The following is a 26,044-nucleotide window of genomic DNA, read 5'->3' as shown; positions in this document are numbered from 1 at the left end:
CCCAATAATTTGATCATTAGAGATGCAAATGAATTGGATTGGATTCGAATTAAGTATATTTGAACCCGATCTGACACTATTTAGAGTTGATCATAAGTATGGATTCCAATATGAACTTGATGAAGAAATCGGATTTTTGGATCTAATCCAATCCAACTTAAATTTCTCAAAAAAGTTAATAAATTATTAATAGAAAAATAAAATATAATAATTAAAAAAACATGTTCCTTTTCAGCTAGTTTCATCATATATATAAATATTTTTTATAAAAAATAATTAATATAATAAATTTGCAAAAATGTATTACAAATGATATGATTATAAATAAATAAATAATATATATATCGGATCGGATAGGAATGGTCCAAATCAAATCAGATTCGAAGATTCCGAACAGGTGATCCGAATTAGACAAAATAGGATCGAATAAAAATCCGATATACTTGCACCCCTACCGATCATAAGGCCAAAACCCTGTCGTTTAAAACAGATCAAAACTGAACAGAAACCTTGGAAGTCTGAAACACTTCGAAGGCTCCACGTTTGAAACCCCTATTCGAGGTTTAAGGCTGAAATCCTTGTTCAAACACTCGAATCTTATCTCTGGAACTCTGGAAATCTACAAGACTGGAAGCAGGTTCCTCTCGCTTTCCGGCAACCGTTCTCTCCGACGGCTCTTGTTCCCTACTTCTTTGCATACATTAAATTGCTGATGGCCCTAGTTTCCGCAGATCTTTAAAAATTGATTTTCAGCTGTGCAGAACCCTAGATTTTCAGGATTTTTTAAGAATTTTGAAGGCATAATCTTGCGCATGATTAAATACTAACCGAGGAACCCTAGTGGCGAATCCCTTGATTTCCTAGATGAAACTGGGTTTTCTCTTTCGCCATTGCCCATCAACATTCGAAGAACAAAGAGAAGAGATTCCAAGCAAAAACTGACTAAAGAAAAAAAGAACAGATTAAAGAAAAAAAAAGAATAAAATATAGGGTTCGAACGCTCCTGGTGTGAATGCAAAAGATATGCTAAAAGTTGGGTTCCTGGCCCAGGCGCTTAATGTTATACTAATTTCTATATGTATCGGGATGGATTAGCAATTGTATGCTGGTTTTGTCAGTTCTTTTGTACTAATTTTCTGGGTATTCTGTATGCAAATTTTCTGGATTAGCAACTATACTAATTCTGGTTTTGATCAGAATATGGCTTTCTTCTTTCACTTTATTTACTTTCTTCTCTTCCAATATGTGGATTCCATTTGGTTTCATCATGTCTAATCCTTGCGGTCTGGTTTCATCACTTTGATGCTTAGTATTTTTAGACTGAACTTCTTACATGTTGGGCTTATTGGTTTAAGCTTTTGTTTTTTTTGTTTTTTTTTTTTATTTAAACTTGAACCTCGCCTTAGCAAATATTGAAAAAGCATTGTGCCTTTCAGTTACATGAGCTCTGAGGTATGATGAATCCATGAACTACTGAAGACAATGATTTTTATTACTATCTGAAATAGTGAAATGGCAGGGTGGCTCTCATCTCCTGTAAAGAAGATTTATAGGCAATTGAAATCTTTGTTAATACTGTTTCAATATATCATCCTACAAAATAGGATTTACTAGCTGAAATGAAAGGGTCTCCCTTTGATTTCTGTAATTGAATTTTCTTCGTCTTTTGTTTGTTTGTTTTTTTTTTTTTTGATAGATTTCATTTACTTTTTATTACATACTGCTATTATAATATCTTACTTGTTTCTTAGTCTGGTTTTCTCTTGATTTACATACTATTATGATATCAAGTTCCAAGTACTTGATTTACCAAGTACTCAAGACAGTACAAGGAGATTGATATATATAGCCTCTATACCTCTGTGAGTTATAGTAGATAATACAAGCATTTTAGAATATTAGCATCTAAAGGGTGCACCCTTTAGAATATTAGCCCCATACCCCTGATGAAAGAGCATTTTATAATTGGTATGTAAGCAGGCTATATTTCTAAGGCTGTGTATTTTGTGTTTCGTCAGCTGGGTGAAGGAACATCTCCTGGAGCTGAACTTCTCTCTCTTATGCTTCAAAGTTAGCCCATGCTTTAGGCTATAGTTGGTTGCGAGGGGAAGGGGACTGGTCCAGGGGCTACATTGTAAGAGCTTTGTTCTTCCCTTGACTTGCAGTCCTTTGTCTCATTCTCATGTAATTAGAGTTCATGCTGAAAAAAAAAACTCAGTCTAGCATCTGGAAAATCACCTTGTTTCAGGTATTGGGGGCTTTAAAAGTTTCCCTCCATTGCCTCAACAATAACCTAGGGGCTTGGGTGCTTATCTTGTGATGGTTCTAGTCTGGCGTACAAGGGGGCTTTCTAAAATACATAGCAGCCCGGGTCTTAAGACCCATGGTATCAATCTATGCAGCCTTCACTCAGCATCAAATAAAATACAATAAACTCTCTTTTGTGCTGTTAAAAGCTAAGCTGCTAAGTTTTCCCTTTCTATGTTGACATGTACTCAGCTTTAATAGTTTAGATTGATATAGTGTATTTGAATCATTTTGGTGCTTTACAGATGTCATTATAAGCTGAACTGGTCTGTTACCACATAAAAAGCTGGGCATTGATTGGCTATGAGGTGAAGTGGTCTCCTCTTAGTCAACTTGATTGGCTCTGGACTTTGGTTATCTTAATGAATGAAGTCCATCTGATGATATGATAGTTGCATGGAAAAGAATCGATTGGCTATGGTTTGGGTAGATGTTGTTTTTATCTTGGTTGAACATTGCTTCAAATGTTGATCATGTGGAGTTATAAATATTTCTCTAGAAATTATTAGTTCTAGATACCCACTGCACGCCCAAAAAAGACTACTTGATGACCTTTATAAGCAAAAACACCTGAGATTTTGAGTGCATGTATTACACACCTTTCCCAAATTAAAAGGCACAGCTTAGATAGACAACCACTTTCGATGGAAGTCTCCCTTTATCAAGTTGTTTCAGGGAAAAGTCTAGGACTTCACTCAACATTTGTAACTTTTCTTGGATCTTTTGGATAGCCTAGGCCGTGTTCTTTGTCTTTTTTAGTTTGTTGCAATGAATCAGTGCCAGAACTTTACTCCAGAACTCCATCGCATTTCTCAGATTGCCCTGTGATTACTTTTTTCTTTTGATAGATCCCTGTGATAACTTAATAGATCATATTTCGATCAGATTTGATTCATTCAACCACTGAAGGTGAACGATGTCTAAACCAAATATCGTGTAAACGAATCGGGTTTGAATTCCAATCGAATTGATATCCGATCCATTTGCAGCCCAGTCGTTATTAGGGAAAGGCGCTCGAATTAGATTTCTTCTCTCTGAGTCCGATCTTCCTTCTTTCTTCACCTCCACCGCCGCACAGAGGTTAGATCCTTGAACAACCAAAGAGATCCCCTTTTTGGCAACCATTAGTCAGCCGGTGTTGATACGTTCTCTGGTGACATAGGTATGGCGTTTTAACTGCTTGTTGTTGTTGTTTTTATTTTTCTTTTTTGCTGAAACTGGTTAGACTAAGAGCTGTGTCCTTGGCGAGGTGCTCTTGTTTTCTTTTTTTTCCCTTCTTATAATGCTTTCATTGGGTTTGCTGCTTTCTATTTTCAGGATAATGATTGTTGAATTCTCTCTGGGTTTTTGTTTGTAGAGGTGTTCTTTTTTTATTCCTTTTGTTCTTGTTTTAATCCCTTTGGATGGTGTTCCAACAATATGTACATAGATTTGCGTAAGCAGTGCATGAGGTTATTGATCTTCCCTACTCTGTTATCGGAATTATTTGCTTTGCGATTTCTCTAGGTGTCACTTTTGTTCTGCCATTGTTTTTGTTATGTTAATGAAATTCTATGCTCTGTTTTTTTTTTTTTTTAATAAGAAAAGGGAGGTAGATACAACAACATCTCTGTTTTATTTATTGATAAGGGAGTGAAGAATTGAAAGCTCTAAAATTCTGGGTCCAAACCCAATAGATGTGATATGACCAAAAGTGGCTTTGAGCAAACACCAGTTATGCATAAGTTAATAAGAACTTTTAATTCTCTTTAGTGGGAATGCAGGAAATTTTATATTCCAATGACATAATCAGGGCCAGTTGAGACTTTTTTTTTTTTGGTAGAATGACCAATTGAGACTTTAGGCTCAACTGAAACAAGTGGAAGCCTTCTTAAAGGGCTGGTTGGAAACAAGCAAATGAATGCCATTATATGCAAGGAGTAGAAGTTCCTCCATCAAGATAAGGCCAAGAGCATTAATTAGACAACAGAGCCTGACACATACTAGTGATACAAATTGTACTTGCCTAGAGTCCCAAAAGAATGAGATGTTCAGCTAGGCAATCAAATCTTCCAGTTGTCCTAAATCATCTTCATATTAACTCTCCACCTGATTTTTAAGGTCTGTGAATGAATGTTTTTCTAGGTAAAATCCTTTGCTTTACAGGGGATGGAAAAATTTGAAATTTATCATACTCTGTCATAGAAAAATGATACAGGGGGAAAATGATAATAGACCCGGGTCAGAATTCAACCATTTTGACAGACAAAAATGTCATGAAAAGTACAACCTCTCCACTATGTAGCTGTCATCAACAAAATGGAGAGAAATGAATTGTTTCAATACCATCAACTTAGGCTTCATTTGATGTGTAACTGCCATTCTTTTTTTAGCATACTCTTTCTCCATTTCAGGGGATGGATGACACATTGTCCATGTTGGTAACTTCTAATATGGAGATCTCCATTAAGCAGAGTGTTTCTTCAATAAAGGATTTTCCTATACTAGAATTTCTGAGACAAACCACTTTGTGCAGCCATCATTATTCATCTTCTTTTTATGACAAATTTAATAATAGAGAAAAAATAAAAAGAAAAGAAAAAATAACCTGTGTTTCCCCAAAATATAGAATGACAATTGGAGATTTCTTAAAGGAGAAATGTGTTTGTATTTCTGAACTTGTTTTTCTATTGTCTTTTTTCTGAGACTTTTATTCAGATGGGACAATGTCTGAGGTTACCCTAGTTAAAAACAAGAAAGACTCAAAAAGTCATAGATTCATTTAATAGACTAGCAAGGTCTGTTTTTAATATATTCATAAACACATTAGATATGTTGACGTATAGACTAGCAAGATATGTGGTGAAGTAATTGTATTTATACCAAAATATGTTTCTTGTTATGTTTTGGATAGGACCAAAGCATTTGAAAAATAGCATTTTCTTTTTGATGGATAACTTTTATTAAGATGGATTAAAGAATAAAATAGGACTAAAACATTTTTCTTAGTGTTAGGTTCAAATATTAATACATTATTATCATGTCTTTGTCACATAGAAATAATCCAAGAATTTTGATCAATCCTTCTCATTCTGTGAATCAGAAGTATGGTTATCAGGATCATTGTGCAACAAGGGGTACTCATTTAAAGCCTTGGGTTGGGTTTCTAATTGGCAACGATTGAATTTGAAGATAGGATCATCTATGGAAAAGGTATAACAAGGAGTACCCATTTGAAGCATATATTGTGCATAGGATCTTTGGTTGTAGAGTGACTTCATTCAGAATTATGAGAAAGGTGAGATCCATCAGCCAGATAAAATAGACTATAACATTGTGATATTATAAGGTCATCAGAGCACAAATAACTTTTTAAAGGGGAAAAACCTTGCACTTAGTAGAAGAGTGGTGGAAAAGTATCCAGAAAAAGTTACAATTTAGCAGTATTTGTGAGGGCAAGAACAATCCCAACAACAATAAAGTGACGAACAGTTCCACATTCCAAGGTATCTGGCTGCAAGGGTGAAACCAGTTGGATCTCTAGTCTACTAACTAGAGTTCCTTGTCTCAAGCTCCAACCCTGCTATAGCCTTCCTATTTGCTGAAGCATCATTAAGAAATATATTCTTTGTATTTGTAGAGATAATGAGCCCAATGGGCCTTAGTTTCCTTGTTTTTCTTTATGTTTATGACTTGTGTTAGTAGGTAGTGGGCCTTGATTATGGGTCTGTTTTCTCTCTTTTTTTATTGTTTTTATTGCTGTTTTCAGTGATGGATGCCCAACTAAGGGCACTCATGTAATTGTCCTTATTTTTACAACAAAAGAATAAAAGAGATCATTGGGGGCTAAAGAAAGGTTTTGAACTACTCTCTCTCCTTTTTCCTTTCTTCCATCTTCTTCCTCTATCACTTCTCTTTCTTCAATCTCCTTTTTTCCTATTTCTTTTCTTTTAATTCAGATTATTGTAAGTGTGATTTACAACTTGGTATCAAAGTAGGTTCTTAGCTTCTTTTCTTTCTCTCTTTGCCCATACACAGTGTGTGGAGAATTGATCGACTATAAGGGAGCAGCTTATGTAGTCCAGTTGGGAGGGTTTTTGGAGAGGTTTTCACCCCCAGTTGAAGCCCAAGGCAAGTTCTTGGAGTTTTTTTTCCCCAAACCCTAGACAGCTGGACAAAACTAGGTACAGGTCCTAGAGACACTTTGAAGTTGGCGCTTAGGGATCAAAGGGTAGCCTTTAGATTTTCATTAAGGGCAATTTGAGTTGGATAGGGTTTTAGAACCTCTGGTAGGAGTGGTTGAGTTTCCTTCTCTTTTCCCATTTGGGCGGGTCTTGTGAAACTCTAGATTTGGCTGTTTGAAAAGTAGTTTTTTGATTGGGGTAGCAATTCTAGCTTAGTTGAGACTTTTTTTTTTATCTCCGTTTTACTCAATGGAGCAAACTGAAGGAAAAAACCAAATATCCCACAAATTCCGGGTTTGGACATGGGGGGTCAATGGAGAATCTTTTTGGGGCAGTGACCACTATGAAGCTGGATGGGATTAATTATTTAGCCTGGTCTCAGTCTATTAAGACACATGTATGTAATAGAGGGAAATGAGGTTACATCACTAGGAGCAAGAAGAAATCGGGGGAGGATGACCCTACTTATGAGAGGTGGATGCAGGAAAATTACATAGTAGTGGGTTGGTTAATGAATTCTATGCAGCCACATATTAGCCAACACTACTTGTGGATTGGAAGCTGCAAAGGAGGTGTGGGGTAGTGTCAGAGAAACCTATTTCCAAAAATTGAATGTTGCTCGGGCTTACAAATTGAAGAATGATGTGAATAATTTAAGATAGGGGGTGAAGCCCTTAGTCGTTTACTTTTCCATGCTAAAATCTCTTTGACAGGAGATTGTGGTTTGGGGGTGTACAAAGGATGCTAAAACACATAGGAAGCTGGTGGAGTTTTTGAGTTCCTTATCGGATTCAACCTAGAGTATGATATTGTGAGATAGAATGTTTTGGCGAAGGATGGGGTGACTTTATCTCAAGCTTATGCTATGGTGAGTAGTGAGGAGGGCAGGAGATAGGTTCAGTCTATAGGGCCATAGATGGATCACTATGCTAATGCCAAGATGAAGCCGAAGGTCAGCACTGGAAAAAAAGATGTTTGTGAATACTATAGAAAACCTAAACATACTAAAGTCACCTGTTGGAATCTACGGATCTTATACCTACTGGACTCAAGAATGCAAACAATAGTAAAAGGAATGAGAATGGGAAAGTTGATAATGCAAATGTAGCCACCTCCTCATAGAGTGAACTGGGGCATAGTGATGAGAAGTCAGTGGGAGAGCAACTAGCAGCTGTCAGGGCTGAGAATGAGAAGTATGGCCGAATAATTAGTCACCTGGAGTCTACTACTACAACACCTACTTCATCAGAGATAGTTCCCTCTTCATCCGTATATGCCCATTTAGGTATTCGTGCTACTGTGAATCATGCTTCTATCTCAAGTAATTGTAGGATTCCTTGGATAATTGATTCTGGTGCCTTTGACCATATGACTAGTGTGTCCCATTTATTTTCTACTTACTAGCTTTTATCTGGTCGAGATAAGATCACCCTTGCTGATGGTTCTCTTGCTCTTAACTCTGGCAAGGGAAACATCAGAACTTTAGACACCTTCACCTTATCCTCAATCCTTCATGTTCCTAGATTAAACACTAATTTGCTTTCAGTTAGTAATTTGGCAAAATCTTTGAATTGTGGTGTGACCTTTTTCTCCTTTTACTGTGTTTTTCAGGACATGGACTCTCAGAAAGAGATTGGGAGTGGCCATGAGGCGAATGGGATATACCTGCTGGACATGCTTGGAGCCTTGGACAAAGTCAAGTATCACCTTCGAGAGCAACTTTTGGTTCAAATGTGTCAGTGTCAATTAGTCATATTATGTTATGTCATTATCATTTGTGTCATATTTCTTTTTCTTCGTTGAGTCTTTTGTTTTGTTTTTTTTTTTTTTTTGACGAATGTCGTTGAGTCTTTTGTTTCCAGCTTTGTTTAAAGAAACTAAGTTGTCAAGTCTACATTGTGAGTCGTGCGAGTTGTCAAAGCATTGTAGAAACTCATATTCTGCAAGTAATACAAGATCTACAGTTTCTTTTCATATTGTTCACTCAGATGTGTTGGGGGCCATACCATTTACCTTGCATGGGTGGTTATAGATATTTTGGTATGTTTATTGATGATTTTTCTCGTTACACCTAGCTTTATCTTATGTGTTCCCATGCTGAAGTACCCAAACTTGTAAAACAGTTTCATGAATTTGTGCTTACCCAATTTGATACCCGCATCAAGATATTTTGATTAGATAATCCTAAGATCTTGTTTCATACTTTGAGAAGTTTGGGGTTATACATCAAAGTTTTTGTCCTCGTACTCTAGAACAGAATGTGGTAGCAAAGAGAAAGAATTGACATGTTGTTAAAGCAACCAGGAGCATCCTTTTTGCCTCCCATGTCCAAGTGAGATTTTGGGGTGATGCGGTGATGACAATTACCTACGTTATTTAATTGCATGCCTTCTTGAGTCTTGGGGTTCAAATCTCCCATTGCTATCATGTTTCATGAAAGTGAATTGTTTCCTATTCCCTTGCGTGTTTTTGGGTGCACGTGTTATGTTCATGTCCCTGGCTCTTAGAGACAAAAGTTTGAACCCAAGGCTTGGAAGTGTATTTTCTTGGGGTATGCCTTCACACTAAAGGGCTATTGCTGTTTTGCTCTCACTAGTGGAACTCGTTTTGTCTCCATGGATGTAACCTTTGTAGAGTCGCTTTCATTTTATGGTCATTCTTTTGAGGTGGAGCATTTTGTTGAATTGTTTTCTTCACCACTTCTTCTGCCTTCTCCTGTTGATCATTAGCTTGAGTCTACTGTGGTTCCTTCAATTCCAATGGCAGAGCTTTCGTCTTCTAGTTCTACCATTCTTGCTCCTTCTCCTACTAGTCCTCTAGTTTTCATTACTCATCCTATTCTTTAGAGGTGGTACCAGAGATAGGCTATGACATGATCAGGTTGTTTCCTCATCTATAGTTGAGCCTCAGACACTCTTAACCCTTGAAGAGAGGACAAGTCCTCCACCGCTTGCTCCAAAACCTCCCTTCCCAAATGTGGACCTACCATTGCTATGAGGAAAGGTAAGAGGAAATGTACAACACATTGTATTTCCAAACACTTATCTTATAACTTGTTATTCCCATCTTATTATTCTTTTTTAACCTCCATTTCTTTTCAGCCTATAACAGCATACCCAAGTCAGTTACGGAGGCTTTGTCTAAGACAGAATGGATAGAGGCTATGAGAACTGAAATAGAAGCACTTTGTAAAACTCATACTTGAGATATTATGGATTTGCCTCTTGGGAAGGAATTTGTGGAATGTAAGTGGGTATTTACTATCAAGTATCATGTTGATGGCACCATTGAGGGGTATAAGGCTTGGCTAGTTGCCAAGGGTTATACTCAGGTATATGGAGTTGATTATATGGAAATTTTCTCACCAGTTGCAAAAATGACCATCGTGAAAGTTCTGTTATCCTTGGCAGTGAGTTATGATTGGCCCTTATATCAATTTGATGTGAAGAATGTTTCTTAAATTGAGACTTGACTAAAGAGGTTTATATGTCACTTCATTCAGGGATGTATGGTAAGGAAATGTAGGGCAAGGTATGCAAGTTGAAGAAATATCTTTATAGCCTCAAGCTATCCCCATGATCTTGGTTTGATAGATTCAGAGCTGCACTTATTGAGTTTGGCTATACATAGACACAGTCCGACCATACCTTGTTCGTGAAGAGGAGAGGCAATGAGGTTACCTTCCTCATTGTTTATGTTGATGATATTGTCGTTACAGGGAGTGATACAAAGGAAGTTTAGGCACTCAACACATACTCCCAACGGAAGTATGTGTTAGATCTTCTCATGGAGACTGAGAAATTTGGTGTCAAACTTGTTTTTACACCTATTGATGCTAACCATAAGCTCTCAACTGATGATGGTGAGCTTTTGGAAAACAGGGGAGTGTTCTAGAGACTTTTGGGGAAGTTGCTATACCTTTGCATGACATGACCATATATCTTATATGTTGTTAGTGTGATCAGTTAGTTTATGCATACCCCTAGAGACACACATATGGCTGCTATAGAATGAGTTCTGTGTTACTTGAAGGGAACTCTAGGAAAAAGGTATATTCTTCTCTAGGCATGGACACATGAAGCTACAGACTTACATAGATGCCGATTGGATTGGTAGTGATGTAGGGATATCTGACCGACCTGTAGATATTGCCATGTGGCGTACTGGTGTCGGTCGGATGCATCCTGGTTGTCCATCATCAACTGCCTCCAATTGTTCCCAACTGCTCCTCTCTTAAGGCAACTTTGGCTATAAAAAGGGGCTCCCACATTGAGGTAAACACATATATACACACAAGGCTTAAGCTCTAACTTTCCTTTCTTGCTTGGTCCGACCCCTTGTACCACTTAGCTAACTTGACCATCGGAGTCTTCACCCCTGGGATAACTCCTGGGCAAGGTTCAAAGTAGGAAACACCAAGTGTATCGGAAAGGCAATTTTAAGAGGCGTATCGGGATACGCCTTGGATACACATGCCTGTCGGAGAAAAACTAAGATACACATAGATACGCTTGGAAACACTATAAATACTTTAATAAATCATAAAAATACATCAACAACACTAAATATAAGACTTTAATGAGCTCTATATGCATTAAATTAATATACTTTAATGGTTTTATGAAGAAATATATTGTAGTTAATTATAATTTCATTAAAAATCCTATGCCTAACTATAATTTATAAATTATAATTCTTAAGTTTTAATGTTTTATGGGATGGGAAAAAACCAACTCTCCTATTCAACCATAAAACATGCATTGACACAACTTCTATGTGAAAATGTAATTAATAATTATTTATTATTCATTTCCAAAAGTTATAAAAAATAAATAAACATTATATAATATATTCAAAAAATAGTAATTAAAGAAGAAATTTCAATTGCTTTGTGGATATGATAGATCATCCATAGAATTATAATATTCAATCATTGTGATCAAATGATAAAATATAGTTAATTAATTATTTATTTTGTAATTCTAAAAATATAATAATAAAAAAAAAATTATTAAAAAAGAAATTTCAATTGGTCTATGGATATGATAGATCATCCATAGAATTATAATATTCAATTGTTGTGATCTGTTAGTGTCGAGTATGTAGGGGTATTTCTGTCTTTGTGCTTATGGTTAGGTGCTGATGTGTAAGTTTATGTTAGATCTAATGTCCCTAACTTAAGTAAGGGCACATGTGACTTTTCCACAATATTTTTAGTAATATAAAACATATTTGGTCGAATGGGAGGGTTGACTTTTCTCTTATTCGAACCAGACCTTTTCCTCCTTGTCCTCTCTTCTACTCTTCTCCTTTCTCTCTTTCTCTCTTCTCTCTTTTCCTTGACTGTTATCAGTCTAACAGGTAGGCTGAACTCTAATATGGTATCAGAGCTAAACTGAGCAAATCGGATCTGCCTAGAATTCTGTTCTCTGCGCACCTAGTCTAGGGTTTTCTCTTGCTTTCTTCGCCATCAGTTGGAGATAAGGGAAAGGGCTGAAAAGGAGTGTTCACCCTCTTCCCTTGGAGGTTTCTATGCCTCCAGTTGTGTTGTTCGTGGTCGGTTGTTGTAGTTTCTAAGAAGCCCTCCCCTAATTGATGAAGAGAAGAGGGCTGATTTGTGTGGTGCAGTGGGTGCTTTGTGTGGTTTGAGTTTCGAATGATAAGGTAAGAGGTTCTATGCATTCTCTTGGTGTGAATTAAATGACAAGTCTTTTTCAGACGTTATGGTGGGATTTCAGATTGTAGTGTGCTAGGGTTTGTGCAGTTTTTAGTGTGATTCGTAGGGGAAGTGTTCCTCAAATAGTGTGGTGAAGTTTCAGGTAGTCGTGAGGTAGGGTTTGTGGTGTAAAGGGTGCAGTTTACAGCAATAATAAGTGCTGAAATCAGTGTGTAGTGTGGTCTAGTGTGCCGAATTCAGCAATGGGAGACAATAGTGATAGCAAGACTAGTGTGATGGTTCCTACTGATTACCTGAATGTTCAAATGACCTCGATTAAGCTGAATGGAGAAAATTATGTACCTTGGGCTAAATCTGTAGAAGTCTTTCTTAAGGCAAAGAAGAAGGTGAAACACATAAGGGACGAAAAACCCTCCACCGATTCTTATGAGTATGATGATTGGGAGCAAGCAAATGCACATATTATCACATGGTTATGGAATAGTATGGAACCCAAGATTAGTGTAAATTTCATGTTTCTTGATACTGCCAAAGAAGTGTGGGACCATGCTAAGAAGCTGTAATCGGGCCAAGATAATACAACCAGAGTATATCAGTTGTATTAGGAATACTTTAATCTACAACAGGGTAATCAGAGTCTTGAGGAGTACTATGTTAGTATGAGAAACATTTGCAATGAATTGAATGTTTATCACCCCCTCACTTCTGATGTCAAAATTTAGCAACAACAGAGGGAACAACTTGATGCGACTCGATTTTTGGTGGGGCTGAAATCTGAGTATGAACCAGTGTGAGCTCAGATACTAGGAGGGTCAACTCTCCCTTCCTTAGAAGAGGTGTTTGCTCGACTTAGGAGGATTTCCATTGGATCTACCGAGAACCCTAATGTTTCCGATAGATAAGTCTTTGCAGTATCTAGAGGCCGTGGTGTTAGAGGTGGAGATCAGGGAGCTCATTCTGGCCATAGTGGCAGTAGTGGATCGGCATATGGCCAGAGTGGTGTAGTGGACCTACATATAACCGTGGTGGTGGTCGTACCGGAGGTTGAGATTCAGGGGGAGCCCGTGGCAAAGGACGTAGTTCGGGTTCGAGGAGGTGTACACACTATGGTATGGATGGACATACCATTAATTATTGCTATGACTTGCATGGTCCATCCTCAACTTGGGCCAATCATGCCGTGACTAGTGATAGTAGCTTCAGATAGGAGAGTCATTCAGCTGATCATATACCTTCTACATCCATAGATGTTACTGGGAAGGAAATGATGAGTGTTCCCCGTGATGAATATGAGAGGTTTGTTCAGGTCACATCTCAGCAGAACACGACTACTCTCGCACACTCAGGTATGGCTTGTCTAGCATCCACACCCAATCCCTGGATTATTGATTCTTGAGTCTCCGATCACATGACTGGAATTCAAGGTGTGTTTTCTTCCCTCTCTCATAGCCCAACATCACAATGTGTTACCCTTGCTAATGGTTCCACATCTTCCATTTGTGGTGTTGGTAATGTTAACATGGACCCTGTATCCTTATCCTTAGTTTTGTATGTCCCTAAATTTTCTTTTAATCTTATGTTAGTTAGTAAGTTGACCAAGTCTCTTAATTGCTCCACTACCTTTTACCCCTCTGTGTGTTTTTTTAGGATCTCAAGACGGGGATGAAGATTGGTGGAGGGCATGAAGCTGGTGGGTTGTATTATCTTGATGGTGGTGGAAGTACGTCAACAACTCTCCAATCGTCTCCTTCTCCTCTCCAGTGGCACTGTAGATTTGGTCATCCTTCACTGAAAGTTTTGAAGTCTTTGGTTACTTCATTGAGTCATATGTCTGTTTTGGATTGTGAGTCGTGTCAGTTGGGGAAACATCATCGTGTTCCCTTTAGTCCTAGAGTTGATAACCATATGTTGAGTCCTTTTTCTTTGGTTCATTCAGATGTTTGGGGTCCTTATAAAGTAATGTCATACGATGGATATAAATATTGTCATTTTTGTTGATAATTATTCAAGGATGACGTGGCTCTATTTAATGAAAGAAAGGAGTGAATTGTTTACTATTTTCCAAAAATTTTATGATGAGATTCGCAACCAATTTGGTGTTCACAGTAAAATTTTTCGTTTTGATAATGGCCGTGAATATTTCTCTTCATCATTTCAAGAATACCTAGACCAACATGGCATTATCCATCAGACTTTGTGTACCTACACCCCACAACAAAATGGGGTGGCAAAGAGAAAGAACCGTCATCTTTTGGAAACAGTTCGATCCCTCATGCATCACATGAATGTCCCCAAATCTTTTTGGAGTGATGCAATGCTTACTTCTTACTTCTTGATTAACCTAATGCCCACGTCTATCCTTGTCTCCGTTTCCTCTTTCTCCTTCGGTTTTTGGGTGTGTTTAATTCGTTCATAATCTGGGCCAAGAAAGGATAAGTTAGATGCACGATCTATTAAGTGCATCTTCCTTGGCTATTCCCGGACTCAGAAAGGGTATAAGTGTTATCATCCCAGCTCTTGACGTTCCTTTGTGTGTGCTGATGATGTTACCTTCTTTGAGTCTACTCCATTTTTCTTGGGGTCCGGTGATGTTTCTTCTTCTTCATCACCTCCTCCCCTTCCTCTTCCAGTTGTGACCAATTCCTTGCCTCCGGTGCCACCACCTATTGAACGACCACCTATTCATCACGTGTATACACATCGCCCACATATACCGGCTCTTCCTCCAGCTCCATCATCGTCGACAGATCCGGCAGCTGTTCCCACACCAGCCCCAACCCCAATATCTGATCTTGATCTTCCCATTGCCTTGCGGAAAGGTAAATGTAGTTGTACCCTTCATCCTATTTCTAATTATGTTTCACTGACTCACCTTTCCGCTTCCCATCGCCAGGTTATCTCTTTGTTATCCTCTGTTGTTATCCCTAAGGATGTCCAGGAAGCCCTTGCCTCTCTAGGATGGTGCTATGCAATGGAAGAACTCTCAGCTCTGGCCCATAATCATACATGGAAACTCACCACTCTTCCTCCTAGTAAGCAGGTTGTTGGTTGTAAGTGGGTTTATACGGTTAAATACTTACCTGATGGTAGTGTAGAGCGGCTGAAAGCTAGACTGGTTTCCAAAGGGTATTCCCAAACCTATGGTATTCATTACACAGAGGCTTTCTCCCCGGTTGCTAAGATTGATTCCGTCCATGTTGTGGTTTCTCTTGTTGCGATGTATGATTGGCCCCTTTATCACCTTGATATCAAGAATGCCTTCTTGCATGGTGATCATCTGCTCGAGGAGGTCTACATGGAGCAACCATCGGGGTTTGTTGCTCAGGGGGAGGATGGTAAGGCGTGCCGACTACTGAAGGCCATTTATGGGCTTAAACAGTCTCCTCGAGCATGGTTTGGCAGATTTAGCGAGGTGGTAAAGAAGTTTGGTATGAAATAGTGCCAAGTTGACCATTTAGTCTTTAGTCATGACTCTCAGGCAGGGAAGATCCTATTGGTGGTGTATGTAGATGATATTGTCATTATTAGAAATGACAAAATGGGCATTGACAGGTTTAAAGACTTTTCTGTAGGAACATTTTCAGACAAAGGACCTTGGTAAATTGAAGTGTTTCTTGGGGATAGAAGTAGCAAGGTCTAAGCATGGTATTAACTTGTGTCAGAGGAAATATGTTCTTGATTTGCTTGGAGAAACAGGTTTGTTAGGTGCTAAACCAACTGAAACACCTATGGAAACAAACACTAAGCTGAGCGGTGATATGGGTGAAGTGTTTGAAGACCCTGGTAGATACCGGCGGCTGGTAGGTAAACTAAACTACTTAACCATCACTCGACCAGACATTTCATTCGCAGTTAGTGTGGTAAGTCAGTTCATGCAGAAACCTCTGGTTCCACAGTGGGATGCGGTTTTAAGGATTGTGAGGTATTTAAAGGGGGCTACTGGTCGTGGTTTATGTTAGATCTAATGTCCCTAACCTAAGTAGGGGCGCATGTGACTTTTCCACAATATTTTTAGTAATATAAATAGATCTGGCCGAATGGGAGGGTTGACTTTTCTCTTATTCGAACCAGACCTTTTCCTCCTTGTCCTCTCTTCTACTTTTCTCCTTTCTCTCTTTCTCTCTTCTCTCTTTTCCTTGACTGTTATCAGTCTAACAGGTAGGCTGAACTCTAATATAAATGATGAAATATAATTAATTATTAATTATTTTTTAATTCTAAAAATATAAAAAATCAAAAAAGATATTAAAGAAGAAATTTCAATTGCTCTATGGATATGATAGATAAATCCATAGATCTAAAAATATTTAGTCTTTATAGGCAGAGAAAAAATTACATTTTCAAATTTTTTGTTAATTTATATTTTTCCAAATATCTTCATGAAATTTCCATAAATCTACTGATAACACCAAAAAAAAAATTGTGATTTTGAATGTAAGAAATGTAGATCAACATAAATTTAAACATTCAAGAAAAAAAAGAAATCACAAGATATTATAAAAAATTGAAAAAATGTACTTATTTTTGTCATATTTTTTCAAAAATTTAAAAATCTTTAAAAAAATTAACGATTCACACTTGTTTCTTACAAACTTTTGCAAATCTAGCACTCTAGGAATGAAGTTTGGAGTTTTAGAGTCATTTGGGGGTGAAAGAAGGGTTATTTCGGGGAAAAGAAGCTTGCTTTCCCCCTTTAATTTTTTTTTTCTAGTTTTTGGTCGTATCTTTTTTGTTGATACGCTACCGATATGCCCCGATACACCCCCAATACACCTTGATACGGGTCTAATATGCATAAAAAAGATGAAACATCGGATTTCCATGCCTATCCCGTATCTACTTTTCAAAGATACGATACAATACGCCTTGTATCGGGCGTATCGTACTGAAATTTTAAACCTTGATCCTAGGGCCTTTGACGTCTTCTTTCTCTCAGCAGGTTGGACCCGTCGACCTCAGATACCTAAAATTACATTGTTGCCCTTTCTTAAGAAAACAAACCAGACTTAATCAAATAGTGATTCCGAAATGGGTGACAAGCAAGACCCTGCTCCTAACACTCAGAACTTAGTCACGATCGACCAATTTAGACTGGTCCTGGACAAACTAGACCACTTGGCCTAGCGTTTGGATGATATAGGGTGCCCGACAGGAAGCCACCTACAAGGTGGCTGCCCCTTCGGAAGCCATAGACAGCACAACGAGCGATCTGCCTATGCCTCGTCGAGGCAGTGCTTGGGCGGCCCGGAGGAGGCCGACTTCGTGGAATCTGTTAGCAGCAATCGATGGGCTAGCAAGCCCCGTTCAAAGACCTCTTGGCTCCCCAGCTGAAGGGGCGACCCCATAGGGTCCCACCTTGAGCGCAGGGACCGCGATTGTCATCACCATCGCCGGTCAATCAGCCGAGACGACGGTGGGCGCTTAGGCCACTACAGTCCCCCTCCAAGGGCTAGAAGTCTATGCCACGCCTCTCCCCCACCGGTCTTTGACCACTGCAACCTCCTCAATGACCACCGTGCCCGCAAAGCTTAAGATGCGCCGACATCCGAGCACTCCAGGAACAGGGCCGACCCGTCCCGCATGAAGGAGAGCCAGGACTAGGCTGATGGACTAAGGCCATGTATCGACCAACGCTTAGGAGATATTCAAGTGTAGATTGGCGCCCGTCAGGATCAACTTTAGTAGATAAAGGAGGGTTGAGGTGATGCCTCGGTCAACTGTCATGCTTCGTCTACTCGGATGGAGGCCTTCGTGGATTCCATCTTGATGTTGCCTCCACATTCCATCGACTCTTGGGACCAGTTTGCAAATCTCTTCCCAGCCCATTTCTTGAGCAGTCGACAATGTAAAAAAGTCGTCATCTCCTTGATGTCCATCAAGCAAAAGCCCGAAGAAATCCTTCGAGCATACATCAAAAGATTCAATCAGGAGGAACTAGAGGTCAGGGATCTCGACCCTTCGGTCTCCATGGTCGTGGCCATCAGCGGACTCCGACCGGGGCCCCTCAGTTGGTCCATCTCCAAGAATCCGCCCAAGACTAAAGCCCAATTTCTGAAGAAGGTCCAGAAGTACATCGTCGCTGAGGAGGCCAAAGCCAACAAACGCCTCCAAAACCTAGAAGTTGGTCCCAACAACAAGAAGAGGAAGGAAAGGGATACTCGCGACGACGTCCCCACCAGCAAGAGTAGTGGGAAGAAGCCGTCGACCCCTTCCTTCGACAAGTACACACCACTAAACTCCTCTCGAATGCACATACTGATGCAAATAGGGAAGGAGGAATTTATGAAGTGGCTAGCCAAATTGAAGAGGAACCCCAAGAAGTACTGCAAGTACCACTGCAACACTGGCCACGAAACCGAGGATTGCTATGACCTCAAGAACGAGATCGAGTCCCTCATCTACTGTGGACACTTAAAGGATTATGTTGAAGGCGACACCCTAGCATCATCGTTGCAATAGCTACAGGCCGGGCCCCAGGTCCATCGCCCCCTAGCTGGAATCATTGAAGTTATAGCCGGGGGCTCGGCCTTGGGGGGTGCATCCGCCTTGTCTTGAAAGGCATAAACTAGGCAGTATAACATTCAGAGACAGACGCTGAAGAGGTCGAGGCCGGAAGACCTCATCTCATTGTCAAATGACGACCTACAAGGGGTTTCTGTGTCCCACGACGACACGTTGGTGGTGTCGATGGTCATTGCCAACTACATGGTGAAAAGGATCCTCATAGACAACAACTCCTCGGCTAATATTCTGTTCTATGAGACATTTGAGGCGCAGTTGACACCAGACTGACTACAACTCGCTGATGTGCCACTCGTCGAGTTTTCTGGAGTAGCTATCAGACCTGAAGGAAGGGTAACCCTGCCTTTCATCGTAGGGACCGAGCCTCTGCACGTCACTCAGATAACTAAATTCTTGGTCGTGAAGATAGGCTCCCCTTATAACACCATCATAGGGAGGTCGACCCTTCATGCAGTCAAGGCGGTCATCTTGTCTTACCACCTCGCCATGAAGTTCCCCATAGATCATGGTGTAGGAGTAGTTAGGGGAAACCAACAAGCTGCTAGGTAGTGCTACGTTGCCGCACTAAAAGGCAAGAACAAAGAAACCCTACCACTAGAGGGACTCGACCTCAGGGACAAACCATCCAGTCGAGGCTAACTGGCCGAGGACCTCATCGCAATTCCCCTAGATGAGGCCGACCTCGAGAAAACAGTATGAGTCGGGTCTCGCCTCCCCCAGGACACATTTTCCGAATTGGTAAGCTTCCTTAAAGCCAATACCGATGTATTTGCTTGGTCTGCCGTTGATATGCCAGGAATTGACCCCTCGGTCATTATTCACAGGCTAAGTGTGGACCTGAGTTGTCAGCCGGTTCGGAAAAAGAAGAGGAACTTTGCATTAGAACGTTGGAAAGCCATCGGAGAGGAGGTGGACAAGCTACTCTACGCTAGCTTCATAAGAGAGGTACACTACCCTAAATGGCTATTTAACGTGGTCATGGTTAAGAAGGCTAATGGGAAATGACTTATATGTATTGACTTCACAGATCTCAACAAGGCCTACCCCAAAGACAGCTTTCCTTTGCCAAGGATTGATCGTCTCGTCGATGCCTCCACGGGGTACAAACTACTAAGCTTCATGGACGCCTTCTCCAGCTACCACCAGATAAAAATGCACCTCGACGACGAAAAAAAGACCTCATTCATCACCGAGCACGGCATTTACTACTACAAAGTGATGCCTTTTGGACTGAAGAACGTCGGGGCCACTGTCTTCCACTTGGTATACACTTATAGATTTTGTTTTGCTACAGTAGGTGTGGGAACACTAATAGAAAATAAGGAAGATGCTGGATCAACAGCAGATTTAGGCACAGCTATTTTGCTCCATTTTACTTAAAATTTTCATCAACCTCTTCCCGCCCATTTGAATTTTTCGCATTCAGTATTGCAATCATCACAAAGAATAGTAAGATAAAATGATCATTTTGTGCTGGACCAAGTGTATATCTAGCCTTATACTATTATATTGCAGCAGGCAAATCTAAAAAGAAAGGGGGATTCAATGTTGCCAGGATCTGTTGATACTAAACCTGCTGCACCTAGGAAGGTTTGTTTTTATTCTCATATTTTATCCTATCTGGAAATGGAATGGTTTATTCTCTCCGTGTTTTCTAACGAGTTATTTTATGTGCCACAGGTCAGATATGCACCAAAAGGTCCTCCTCGTAGAGCACCCATTTCCGTTGGACCTAAAAATGTAACATTATGCTGTCATATTGCATCTTCACATGCCACTGGTTATTGGTTAAGTCCGATTACCTACTTATAACCTTTTTTTGGTCCTGCTTTCTTACAGTGAAGAAGTTGAGGATGTAAAGGCTTCTCAAACAAGAGAGTTACTGCAGCGTGTCAATGTACTTTTGTTTTCATTCTTTTCATTATAAGTATCAATTTCTTTATGTTTGATGAATACTATGTTCCTTAAGTCTGATGTGATTTACTTTATGCATGTCTAGGAAAGTTCTGTTAAGGGAAGGCCTAAAATTGAAAGGAAATGTAAGTTATCCTCTATTGTTTTTCTTATGATGATTTCTGTTAATACTGCACTAAGATTATAACTCCAATACCTTCTATCCTGGTTTCTAGTTACTTCTTTCCTTTACTTGACTTAATGTTTTTTTTTTTGATAGGTTTACTTGACTTAATGTTGGTAGTAAAGTTAACTGTAGGATTTGATGAATTATTCAATGTGACACTAACTTGTATGACTCACTGTTGCATCTGTATGGGCTTTATTATGGCTTAACCTAGTGGTACTTCTCTTCCATTCCATCTTCCTAATAGATTTCAATTTTCTAGCTTTCATGCTCACTTTTCTATCCTGAATTTATGTATCTCCAACAAAAAAAAGTTTTCTAGAATTCATACTGCTTTCTTCCCCAGGTAAATTTATATTTTTAATGATTACAGGAAGGTAATAATGTCTTAAAATGGTTGTGGGTACAAAACTTATGCAACATATCCAAAGATTTCAACTTATTCTGATGTTGAACGTGCATAATATTTTACTCCATTTGATGATCTAAGATTAAGGCACTGAGTCTCTTAGATCTTTGTCTCGTTCTTTTGACTTCTTCCTATTTCTCTAAATAATCTCATTGAGAGTATTGTAAGAATCATTTCTCCTTGTGTTTCAGCCTTTTAGATTCACTAATTAGGCTTTTGGGTATGTCACCCATTCTATTTTGATTTGATAATGGAAAATTTGTTGACATTCCTCTACTATGTGTTTTTAATAATGTTCTCAAAGATGTGGCTATAGTTTTCCAAATCATTGTATCTCTTGATGGTTGAAGCTCCCCTCTCTTCTCAAATTGGCATTACAACTAACTTACCATATGTTTTCTACTAAATCAATCTCTTCAAGGACAAATTAAGATATAATCCATCACCAAGAGTTGTATGCATGTAAGAGTTGTCTAACATTTGTATAATTCCATAACTTAAGAATCAAAGTTTTCTTGATCCTTCTCTTAAAAGATATCAATTGATACTAAACTAATCACTTAGAAGATATCAATAAGAAAAAAGTTCACCAGTCAGAAATTCTTGAAAACAACTTTTCTTACTAAAGCAGGAGGCTAAATAATTTCATGGTCCATGGCCATCATCCATGTGCATCTTTTTGGTGTAAGATCCTATAAGAACAATGCTTTGTTATGTGTTGGGCCAGATTGTTGGGGGAGGTTAAACTCATAAGTGGGACCTCCTTGCTTATAGCAGTCAATTACTCAACCAATAGAATTCCAGGTTTTAGCCTCCTGAAGTCCATGCTATGTATTCTTAAAGGAAAGGAAATGCTAGCTTCAAATGCATGGATTAGAGTAGGTAAATGGTACTGCTTTATTGATAAATCAGTTACCTGTTCTTATTTCTTGTTTTATTACTTTCAGCAGGACCTGCACAAGTTGCATTTGGTTTTGGACCTTCATCAAATTATTTTATGACATATGGCTCTTCAAAAGTTGTCCGTAGTAGTAGTAAATATCAAGGTTTGGGTCCTGATGGTTAGTATGCCTCCTTTTGTGGATTTGAGTTTCCAATGAGGCTAAAGGCTTATAACCTCTGTAATGCATTTTTTTTGTAGATGGAGTTCATTCATCAGCACATAGAATGGAGAAAGAATACAAAGAACCCAGGGTAAGCAAACACTAACCTGGCTCCATTCCCAAAATCTCATAATGTGTGTTCACATATACTCTCTCTCTCTCATATGCTATCTTGCAGTTACCCTTGATGGCTCTGTAGGACTACTACTCTTACTATCCTGTTGCCCTTCCTTTGAGAAGGCCATACTCAGCAGACCCAGGTAAGGTTGAGGCACATCTCAAAAGTTACACTACTTTAAAATAGAAAATCTAGGGTATTAGAGTTTGACATGATATTTCACTGCACCCATGGGAATAGGCGGGCACTTTCCTCAACTACATTAGCTTTGTCACACAACTGCATCTTTTGAGCACTTGTTTATAGTATGCAAAAAAAAAAAAAAAAAAGCAGTTCTCAATGGATGCAGCATTTTCTTGATGCACAATGCTAGGCTGCTTGTGTTTCAATGTAAAAGGATAGATTACAAAGCTTTTGCTATAGAAGGGGTGGGAATTTAACTGATAATTTTTAGTAAAAAATTTATTGTCTCTTTTGCATTGAAGCAAATGGAGAAAACCTTGTTGTAAGGTTGCTCATATTTAGCTCCATTACTTTCAGTACTTCTTGATGAGGAGGAATTTGGGGAGGCTTCAGAAGAAATTGCTTATGATGAAAGTTCTGTAAAGTTCGCTACAGAGCTTGACCTAATGGTTAGTAATCATAAAAATGCAAGATCAAATACAGTGTTACAGGAAAGATTTAGAAACCTCTTAAATTCTTGTTCAATGACAGGAGGAGAATAAAGAAGCAAGAATGATCTTCCTTCAGCTACCATCATCTTTGCCCCTAGTTAAGCGGTCAGCTACGGCAAACAATGATGGAACCAATAGTGGTTTGAAACAATTCAGAGGTGGAGTTTCTTCAGAAAAGCCCTGCAAATCGGAAGAGTTGCATGCTGGGTTCATGGGTAAAATGCTCGTATATGAAAGTTGTGCCATTAAGCTGAAGCTCGGGGATATCCTATATGATATATAGTTCCAATCTTGATTCTTGGTTCTCTTTGTAAAAGAAAACTTGGAATATTTTTATACCTTTTTTTCTAGGGGTAATCGAACCATGGGCCTATATTTCAAACCGAACTAGTATCACCAGTTTTTGAAAACTGTGAACCAAAACTGAACCAAAGCCAATCAGTTAATTGGTTGATTGGTTTTTCAGTTTTTTATATTTATAATATATATTATAAATAAATATATAAATTATAATAAAAATTCTAGAAATGCATATAATGTATTATATTATAAATAATATATTATATATTCTATATATATTTATATACAATACATATATATTCATTTATAATATATAGATAATATAAAATATATATGAAAAACATATACAATTCACACATACACACATATACTAGTTAGTTCGGTTAACCACCAGTTTTTTATATTGGTTAACTGAAACTGAACCGGTACCTTCGGTTTTTCAAAAATACTGAACTGACCGGTTCAGTTAACCAGAATTTTCAGTTCGGTTTTGTTGGGTTGGTTCAGTTTTTTGCTTTTTGATGGTCACCCTTACCTTTTTCTTCTAGGTCCATTCTTTCTCATTGTTGTGATTAGATATTTATGTTGATAAAAATGAAACATAAATTCTTATACTTTGAATTTTTTATAGTTGTAAAAATCAAAATGTTTTTGAGAACTTTTTCATAGTATTCTTTGCAAGTCTTATGATATTAACCTATAGGAAGATAAAGTTGTAGCTGCATTTACTCCTTGTTGCCATTTTTCTAGTTATTTCTGCTACCCAATAGGAGTATATTTGTCCTTCCACCAAATGTATTCTGCATTGTTCAACGACCAAGTCTGCCCAAACTAGTACTGGAAAATATTGCAAGTATCTGAATTTCTGTTATAAGAGTAAAAGTAATTCAGTTTTATTGTGATACATGTAGTAACTTAGTTTCTTGCTTTGCTTGCAGGTTTCCTCGGGCATGATTTGTGTTTTTGCTCAGGATGTTGTTGCAATCAATACTGAAGAGAAACATTGCTGTATTCTTGGCGAGCTCAACAAGCGTGCCGTCATAACCCCAAATATTGACTCGATCTTGAATGGTATGACTGACTTGGATTAGTTTTTGCTTGGTTACAAGAGATTTTGGCTTCATGAAAGAAACTTAAGATTTAATAGTTGTTGAGGAAAACTGTATAGCAGCTTGGCAGTTGTTGAGGAAAACTGTTATTTCTTCTTCCTTAAGCTATATCATTCTTCTAAAAAAAAATCATTTGATTCAAGAAAAGTTCATTAAATGCCTTGCTTTTTTATACACAAAAGAGGTGTGTTGGAGTGGTAGGGTTTCATTCATGCTTCTCATCCAAGTCATTGCCCTCCCACAAAAAGACAGTTGAGGATCATTTTCCCAACTCCTTTTAAAACAGGGGTTGTCTAGATGATTTCTCTGTTTGTTTATGTTTGCTAGATGACAGTTTAAAGCAAGTTTCAAAGTATCACAACGTATTTTTGGATGGAATAATATTAGGTTGGACCAGCCTCCAATTACCTGAGACCTCAACCCTATCCCAATCCATGTTAAGATCATACCTTAATTTTCAGACCAGGAACAATCCAGAGTCCAAAAATCTAAGGCCAGTCCATGGAAATGCTTTGGTTGGATCGAGTTAAACCTGCCCAATTTGCAGTCCTAGCTCTAAAATGGTGTAAATCCTTCAATCTCAGCTTCTTTATGGGTCTCCATCAGATGGTAAAGGTTGTCAAATTGGATAGTACATTTAGTATTGTGTAAAATATTTAATCTACCCCTGGGTTTTGTGAAATTAACTGTGCGCTCACTGTTTGCAAGATGACTTAAAAATACCTCTAGGTCTTCTGACAATTGAACACTACTGTTAACCATCAAAGACCTCTTCCTACGTGAGATTCAATTGTGTTTTGGGTAACATTCACTGGCACAGACCTCCCTTTGACGGACTGAGAGTGCTAGGTTTTCCCAACTATAATGTTGGAGACACCGCTCATAGGGGAAGGGTCTGCAAGGGCAAGACTAAAAGGGGAAACATTGGCGATCACAACGGGGTTCAAATGATTATGATCATTCCATGATCTTCGAAAATCCTAACAGATTGACATCTGCTAATTATTTGGTGGGGGCCAGATGGTCCTGGATTCTGGAGGAGAAACGTGTCCCTGGGGGGGGGGGGGGTCACATGACAACTCCCCCACTCTTCGCAGCAACCTTGTGGCATCAAGTTCAGTTCTTCCATATATAAGTTAGGGTTGAATGTGCAGATAGACGTAATCCCCTTCTTGGAACTCCCTCTCTGATCTCTTCATGTCTGCGTACTGCTTCGTTCTGTGCTAGGCCATCAGCAGTTTCTCCTTCAGTCTAGGCAAAGCTTGCTCTCTATCTTTGAGTTCCTCTTCCTCCTCGACCTGATGAGGCTTCGTGGTGCTTGGGACATACGTCAGGAGTAGGAGGAACTCCATACACGGCTTAATAAGGGGTGGTCCGGGGACACCATTTGGCCAAGGGTAGCCATCTCTTCCATGTCTTCGGATGTTTGTTGACGGAGCATGTAGGCTTCCAGAATGCAGTTAAGATCTTTAGTCTATCCATCCGACTAGGGGTGATAGGTTGGGCTCATGTCGAGTGTTGTACCTTGGAGCTCAAAGAGGTCTTGCCACAAAGTGTTGGTGAAGGCCGGATCCCTATCGGA

At 38.9% G+C, this 26,044-nt stretch overlaps 2 protein-coding genes across 2 annotated transcripts in view; both read left to right on the top strand.

The window, feature by feature from the left end:
- The first annotated feature begins 2,630 nt into the window (after nt 1–2,630).
- Nucleotides 2,631–26,044, top strand: part of LOC104607618 (uncharacterized) — a 38,797-nt gene continuing 15,383 nt past the window's right edge. Inside the window, exons 1-13 of the mRNA XM_088888030.1 lie at nt 2,631–3,469; nt 8,082–19,614; nt 19,697–19,932; nt 20,185–20,259; nt 20,350–20,409; nt 20,509–20,566; nt 20,669–20,708; nt 22,106–22,204; nt 22,300–22,352; nt 22,461–22,521; nt 22,920–23,011; nt 23,094–23,268; nt 24,292–24,424. Coding sequence (XP_088744156.1) covers nt 20,357–20,409; nt 20,509–20,566; nt 20,669–20,708; nt 22,106–22,204; nt 22,300–22,352; nt 22,461–22,521; nt 22,920–23,011; nt 23,094–23,268; nt 24,292–24,347 — 687 coding nt within the window. The 5' untranslated portion in view covers nt 2,631–3,469; nt 8,082–19,614; nt 19,697–19,932; nt 20,185–20,259; nt 20,350–20,356 and the 3' untranslated portion in view covers nt 24,348–24,424. The remainder of the gene's footprint in view (nt 3,470–8,081; nt 19,615–19,696; nt 19,933–20,184; nt 20,260–20,349; nt 20,410–20,508; nt 20,567–20,668; nt 20,709–22,105; nt 22,205–22,299; nt 22,353–22,460; nt 22,522–22,919; nt 23,012–23,093; nt 23,269–24,291; nt 24,425–26,044) is intronic.
- Nucleotides 17,887–18,606, top strand: LOC148791338 (uncharacterized). The gene has a single exon (XM_088888155.1). The coding sequence runs from the start codon at nt 17,887–17,889 to the stop codon at nt 18,604–18,606; it is 720 nt and encodes a 239-aa protein (XP_088744281.1).

The sequence above is a fragment of the Nelumbo nucifera genome, chromosome 5 (assembly GCF_055504915.1).
Source record: "Nelumbo nucifera cultivar China Antique chromosome 5, China Antique-T2T, whole genome shotgun sequence".
Lineage (NCBI taxonomy): Eukaryota > Viridiplantae > Streptophyta > Magnoliopsida > Proteales > Nelumbonaceae > Nelumbo > Nelumbo nucifera.
This window is presented reverse-complemented; position numbering and strand designations above follow the sequence as displayed.

What these genes read in the sequence shown, in the direction of transcription:
- LOC148791338 (XM_088888155.1), top strand. Translation starts at nt 17,887, where the DNA reads ATGGAGGCCTTCGTGGATTCCATCTTGATGTTGCCTCCACATTCCATC.